Source organism: Topomyia yanbarensis, chromosome 2 (genome assembly GCF_030247195.1).
Source record: "Topomyia yanbarensis strain Yona2022 chromosome 2, ASM3024719v1, whole genome shotgun sequence".
In the NCBI taxonomy this organism is placed as follows: domain Eukaryota; kingdom Metazoa; phylum Arthropoda; class Insecta; order Diptera; family Culicidae; genus Topomyia; species Topomyia yanbarensis.
Window position 1 is genome coordinate 378,563,682 of NC_080671.1, and position 7,591 is coordinate 378,571,272.

The 7,591-nt window shown below is 48.3% G+C and overlaps 1 protein-coding gene across 1 annotated transcript; it reads left to right on the forward strand.

The window, feature by feature from the left end:
- Window positions 1–612: 612 nt before the first annotated feature.
- Window positions 613–6,399, forward strand: LOC131680785 (uncharacterized). Its single transcript, XM_058961495.1, has one exon. It carries the CDS (start codon window positions 613–615, stop codon window positions 6,397–6,399), a length of 5,787 nt encoding a protein of 1,928 aa, XP_058817478.1.
- Window positions 6,400–7,591: the final 1,192 nt, after the last annotated feature.

Here is a 7,591-nt window from a genome sequence, read left to right on the forward strand (position 1 = left end):
GACACACTGGAGTTGACCCAATCGACTAATGTGCCGAATCGGTTGAACCCTCTCCAGATTGACAGAGGATATGTGTTGATAAACAAATAGTAGCAGAAGGAAATCGTGAATTGAATTGGCAAAGTGCAGAAGAAGTTTTTTTTTGATATTTGGGAAAAGTAGAGATTTAGTAGTTTGTAGTTGTTGTGTCGACCTGTAAGTAAAAGCAAAATTCATTTAAAATTAAGTGTTAGGCGAAACAGTTTACTTACCCGTTTGTAACCTACCTGTAGATACACCTACGAAGGAATCTAGCAGAGAAGAGGAAAGGACACGGAAGAATCTGGGATCAGGTAGAGGATAAGAATTGACATTGTAAGTAAATTGAATTTATTGAAAATTTATCTACTGATACTATTCAAGAAAACAACAGGATAGTATATTTTCGGATTCATTACACCGGACGGTGAGAAGAGATTCAACTAGGGTAAAACCACAAATTGTGAGTCGAGTGTATTTAAGTTTAAACAAACGGTTAATTTTATTAAATTATATTCACAGTTTGAGCTGCTGAAAATTAGCTGCTACACAAAGGGTTTTAGTTCTATCCGAACAATCTCAAAAATTTGTGAGATGTCGGACCCCATTTCTATCACCGGTGCGGGAAATGAGCTGGATTTGACGCTGACTCCGTGCGCTGTCTGTAGCCAAACTTCCACCGAAAATGAAGCGATGGTAGGCTGCGACGGTTGCAACCGTTGGTTCCACTACCGATGCGTCGGAGTGACCTCAGCGGTGAAAAAGGAGAAGAGGTGGTACTGCACTGATGGTGTTTGTCAAGTTCTTGCTCAAGAGTACCTGAAGAACAAAAGGCCTCGGCCGAAGAAGACATCGGAGTCGTCGGAAGCTTCCGTTTCGAAATCAGGTACGCTCACTCTAGAGCAGAGACGAAAGGCTTTGCAAGAAAAGCAAAGGCGTCTTGAGCAGGAGCTCGAAGATGAGATGTTGCTGAAAGAGGAAGAGAGCAACATGGAGCGTGCGTTAGAGAAAAAGCGAATGCTTTTCGAGGAGAAAATGCGCCAAAAGGAGCTGCAGGAAAGGAGCATCCTTTATGCAGAAGCGTTGCGGAAGAAGCAGGAGCATATAATGCGGCTGAAGTCCAACCAGAGCTCATTTGAGAAGGCGATGGCTGCTCTGGATGAAGAGCTAAAAAAAGTCAAAGTTGAGAACGTTAAACCGCTAAAAGTTTCCAACGTCGAGCAATTGGAAAAAGATGCCGGTGAAAGCGATACTGCTTTGGAAAGCGACGAAGAAGACCAACCTTGTTCGGTAATTTCGGAGATTCAATCTGCGAAAAGCGTCGAACGTACTCGGAAACGATCTGAGCAAGCAAACGATGGAAGCCAATACGGGCTGGGGCAACATCGGACCGGGCCGACGAAAGCTCAGTTGGCAGCTAGAAATGGGATTACCAAAAAGCCTCCCTGCTTTTCCGGAAAACCAGAAGAGTGGCCACTGTTTTTCGGTACGTATCAAGCCTCGAACGAAGCCTGCGGCTACACCGATGTCGAGAACCTTGTGCGACTGCAGGAGAGCCTTAAGGGACCGGCCCTAGAGTGGGTGCGCGGCCAACTAATTCTTCCGCAGACCGTTCCGAGGGTAATTATCAAGCTGCAACAGCTGTACGGTCGTCCGGAACAATTGCTACAGAGCCACCTGGAGAAAGTCCGCAAACTGGAGTCGCCGAGAGCTGATAAGCTTGCCAGCTTCATCCCTTTCGGGAACGCTGTGGAGCAACTGTGCGAACATCTGGAAGCAGCAAATCTCAAGCAGCACCTCGTAAATCCGCTGCTTATCCAGGATCTCGTCGACAAGCTTCCTGACAGTGAAAAACGACAGTGGGTTCGCTTCAAGCGGTGCGCCGATGAAGTAACATTGAGGACATTCACAGAGTTTCTGTCAGAAATAGTGTCGGACGCTTGCGAAGCGAATGTAAGCATGGAGTACAAGCTCGCGACTAAACCTGCAAGCGGTGGCCAGTTCGGGAGAGAACACGCAAAAGGGAGAGGAGCAATGTACTACCATAGTGAAGAGGAGAACTTGGATGAAACCGCGAACGTCAAGCGGACAAGCTTTCGGCCGTGCAAAGTGTGTCAGTGTACTGACCATCGTCTGCGGCATTGTGCAGAGTTTAAGAAATTACGATATGTTGACCGGCTGAAGGTTGTGAATCACTGGAAACTTTGCTGTGTTTGTCTGAATGACCACAGCGGACGGTGCGGTTTCAAAATACAGTGCAATGTGGGAGAATGCAGAGAACGACACAATCCGTTGATGCATCCGGTGAATACCGTGGTTGGTATAAGTGCTCACATCTGGAATCAAACGAAAGTTATGTTTCGAATGATTCCCGCTCAGTTGCACTTTGGAGGGCGATCGATTACGGTACTGGCGTTTTTGGACGAAGGACCGTCCGTTACACTCATCGAGAAAAGGATGGCAGATCGTCTTGGACTTGTGGGTGTCCCGGAGAAGCTGACCATTAAGTGGACAGCAGATATCACGCGAGTGGAGAAGGATTCCAGCCGGATGAATGTGTGGGCATCGGCAGTCGGAAGTAAGGACAAGGTGCTGCTGCACACGGTTCGAACGGTAGAGAATCTGATGTTGCCGCATCAAAAACTGGACTCCAAGGAGATTGCAACCCAGTTCAAGCACATGCGGGGATTACCGATCGCGTCGTACGATGGACAACCCGGAATACTTATAGGGCTCAACAATGTGCATTCATTTGTGCCGTTGGAAGCGAAGATCGGTGCGACTGCAGAGCCAATAGCGGTGAAGTGCAAACTTGGATGGACTGTGTACGGCCCGAGACAGTCGAACACTGCTTTTGATGGTGGGTATATGGGTTATCACCACGAAGTAAGCAACGAGGCCCTGCATGACCTGCTGAAAGGCCACTACGCTCTGGAGGAATCGGTCGTGGTGGTCGCGCAGGAATCGGCAGAGGATAAACGAGCGCGAGAGATAATGGAGCGGACCACAAAAAGGGTGGGAAATCGCTTCGAGACCGGACTACTGTGGAGGACAGATGATCCACGATTTCCGGACAGCTTTCCGATGGCTCTGCACAGGATGAAGCAGCTGGAGAAAAAACTGGAGAGAAATCCGGAGTTGCACAAGAACGTTTGTCGGCAGATAGAAGAGTTTCAGCAGAAAGGATATGCACACCTGGCAACTCCAGAAGAATTGATCCGTACGGAAACAGATAAGGTGTGGTACCTACCGTTGAATGTGGTGACAAATCCCAGAAAGCCTGGCAAAGTGCGCTTGGTATGGGACGCCGCAGCTTCGGTGCAAGGAGTGTCACTCAACACGCAGCTACTGACGGGACCCGACTTGCTGATTCCACTGGTGCAAGTGATAGTAGGTTTCCGGGAGCGACGGATTGCATTCGGTGGCGATCTTCGAGAAATGTACCACCAGGTGAAGATCGTCGAACGCGACAGACAGGCTCAACGCTTCGTGTTCCGGAAGAATTTCGGGGAGAAGCCAAGCATTTTTGTAATGGACGTTGCGACGTTTGGCTCTACATGCTCTCCTAGTTCGGCACAGTACATCAAAAACAAGAACGCAGAAGAACACGCTGTTCAATATCCAGAGGCGGCAGCGGCCATAATCCATCGTCACTACGTCCACGATTATTTCGACAGTGTCGACACCGTCGAAGAGGCCATCAACCGGGCGATGCAGGTGCGTACAATTCACAAAAATGGTGGGTTTGAAATCCGGAACTGGGTTTCCAATGTACCTGAAGTTCTCCGAATGCTGGGGGAAGAAAAGCAAGTCACGCCAGTACACTTTGGTCGGGACAAGCAGAGTTGCAGTGAACGAGTTCTTGGCATCATTTGGGATCCAAACATGGATGAGTTTTCCTTCTCTACGCTGCACCGTCCGGAGATGATGGCGTACTTATGCAACGAGAAACGACCCACGAAGCAGATTGCATTAAGCTGCGTGATGGGATTCTTTGACCCGATGGGATTGCTGTCTCCTTTCACAATCCACGGCAAAATAATCATCCAGCACCTCTGGCGATTGGGCTGCGATTGGAAGCAGGAGATCGACGACGAGAGCTGGCGCTTATGGAAGCGATGGACTGGCCTGCTGCCAGAGGTGGATGCAGTTCGGATCACACGCTGCTACCTCGGGAATGCTGCGTCTTCAGCCGTTGAGTCGCTGGAACTTCACATCTTTACTGATGCCAGTGAACACGCATACGGATGTGTAGCGTACTTGCGAGCGGTGATCAACGGAAACGTACGATGTAGCTTAGTGATGTCACGAGCGAAAGTGGCTCCACTGAAACGTCAGTCGATTCCACGGTTGGAATTAATGGCTGCCGTCCTCGGTGCTCGACTGAGTCGAACGGTTCTAGGGATGCACTCCCTGGAAATTACACGTTGCATTTTATGGACGGATTCTCGTACGGTGTGTAGCTGGCTGCAATCGGATCAGTACAAGTTTAAGCAGTTCATAGCCTTCAGAGTCGGCGAAATTCTTGAACTGACAAGGGTAATCGACTGGCGCTGGTTGCCGACGAAGCTGAATATTGCGGATGTGCTGACTAAGTGGGGATCCGGGCCCCCGCTGAGCAGCGACGGAGAGTGGTTCAACGGGAAATCATTCCTGTATTATCCGGAAGAGGAGTGGCCGAGCAAGGTGATGCCGTTTGAGGAAACTAGCGAAGAGGCGAGAGGAGTAGTGCTATTCCAAGAACTGATCGACGTCAAGGCTACTTCGCGGTGGATGGCACTGGTGAGAGTGACTGCAAGCGTGGTTCGCTTCATTGCGAATTGTCGGCGAAAAAAAATGGGACAGCCGATCGTGACGTCGAAAGCCACGGAGACTCAACAGCGGTCGATTAAGTCGAAGTATTTGGCGATTGTAAAACCGCTCCAGCAGGAGGAACTCCTGGAAGCCGAAACGATCCTGTGGAAGCAGGCGCAGTTCGACAGTTTCCCGGACGAAATGAGTGCGTTGACCAAGAATCTCAATCTGGAGCCGGGACAGATGCGTTCGAAAATACAGCGGTCGAGTACCCTGGTCAAACTGACTCCGATACTGGACGATGAAGGTGTGCTGCGGATGGGAGGAAGATTCGAAAAATCGGACGACATCTCGTTCGACCAGAAGTTTCCGATCATTCTTGCTCGGCAGCACGACATCACCAAGAAGTTGATTCAGTGCTACCACGAAAGGTTCGGACATGCGAATCGAGAGACGGTTTGCAACGAGTTGCGTCAGAAGTTCTGGATTCCGAATATCCGTGCAGCGATTATGGAAGTGATGCGGGAGTGCATGTGGTGCAAAGTCCATAGATGTCGTCCACAAGTACCAATGATGGCGCCTCTCCCGACTCGACGCATCAGAGCAGGAATTCGTCCTTTCAGTTCGGTCGGCTTAGACTACTTGGGACCAGTAGATGTATCGGTGGGAAGAAGAAAAGAGAAGCGATGGGTGGCCGTGTTTACGTGTCTCGCCATCAGAGCGGTGCATCTCGAGGTGGTGAACAGCCTGACAACACAATCGTGCTTGATGGCCATCCGCCGGTTTTCCTGTAAGCGGGGTGCTCCTGATATTATATTTTCAGATAACGCCACTTGCTTTAAGGGTGCTAACAACGAGATGCTGAAAACGTTACATGGCGATTGTGAGGAAGAAATCACAACTGCAAGAACGGCCTGGCGATTCATTCCGCCTGGCACCCCGCACATGGGTGGTGCATGGGAGCGAATGGTTCGTTCCGTGAAGGAGGCAATGAAGGCATTGGAAGATGGAAGGAAGCTGACAGACGAGATTCTGGTGACAACACTGGCGGAGGCAGAGGACATGATAAACACACGTCCTCTCACGTACATGCCTCAGGCGTCTGCCGAAAATGAAGCTCTGACACCGAACCATTTTCTACGAGGAATAGTAAAGGGCGCGGATCTCCTAGTGGACAGGGGTGGGAATCTAGCGGAGGCTTTGCGTGACGTGTACAAGCGATCGCAGTACCTGGCAGACCGGATGTGGGAACGTTGGAGCAAAGAATATTTGCCAACGATAAACCGTCGCACAAAGTGGTATGATGAACGAAAGCCGCTGGAAGCAGGCGACCTTGTCTTCGTCGTGGATGGTAAGGACCGGAAGAATTGGTCTAGAGGAATTGTCGAGGAGGTGGTTCAAGGGTCCGATGGTCGGATACGTGAAGCGAAAATAAGGACTGCGACAGGGATCCATAGACGAGCCGTCGCGAATCTGGCGGTGCTAGAAATCAAGGATGGTAAATCCGGATGTTCCGAGGAAATACCGGATGTTACGGGCTGGGGTGTCAACACCGCTGGACACACTGGAGTTGACCCAATCGACTAATGTGCCGAATCGGTTGAACCCTCTCCAGATTGACAGAGGATATGTGTTGATAAACAAATAGTAGCAGAAGGAAATCGTGAATTGAATTGGCAAAGTGTAGAAGAAGTTTTTTTTTGATATTTGGGAAAAGTAGAGATTTAGTAGTTTGTAGTTGTTGTGTCGACCTGTAAGTAAAAGCAAAATTCATTTAAAATTAAGTGTTAGGCGAAACAGTTTACTTACCCGTTTGTAACCTACCTGTAGACACACCTACGAAGGAATCTAGCAGAGAAGAGGAAAGGACACGGAAGAATCTGGGATCAGGTAGAGGATAAGAATTGACATTGTAAGTAAATTGAATTTATTGAAAATTTATCTACTGATACTATTCAAGAAAACAACAGGATAGTATATTTTCGGATTCATTACACCGGACGGTGAGAAGAGATTCAACTAGGGTAAAACCACAAATTGTGAGTCGAGTGTATTTAAGTTTAAACAAACGGTTAATTTTATTAAATTATATTCACAGTTTGAGCTGCTGAAAATTAGCTGCTACACAAAGGGTTTTAGTTCTATCCGAACACAACTAATTCCTGATTCACACCCAGAGCGAAAAGTTGGACACCGTGAGGCACTTCGCGTCCGCCTGATATCGGACAGACTCTTTCAGAAAATAGTGTGATATTTCGTAAATACGGATGATTGCGACATTTCGGCTAAAAAGCCAAAAATATGAAATTGTGTAAAAGTCGTAAGTAAAAATCATATCCAACGAACAGTCTAGATGTGCTCTAAATACTCGTCGGAAATCTACGCTATCATTAATACTAAACTGAATCATTTTTCTACAAATAAGTTAAAATAACCTAAACGAGTATAATACCGACTACAACTTATATCACAAGCTGCATACCATCCTAACTGTATAACGATGCGGTTGAGATATCACCGGTATCTCCGCCCGTACCGTCTTTGATGAGCACGTCAGCTGTTCGCTGCTTTGATCCAAATGCTCAGTGGTCACGGGTAAGATGCGGCACGGGAAACCACGATTCGTACAATGTGACCTACCCTGCTTGCTAGTACTTGGGTGCCTTGGTGTGGGTACGTTTTGCGATTTTCGACTCTCGATGAACACGTACCGTAGACACAGGGAGCGCGGGATGAGATTTAAATCCAATATTTACTCCCGTATGTTTTGTTTTTACGC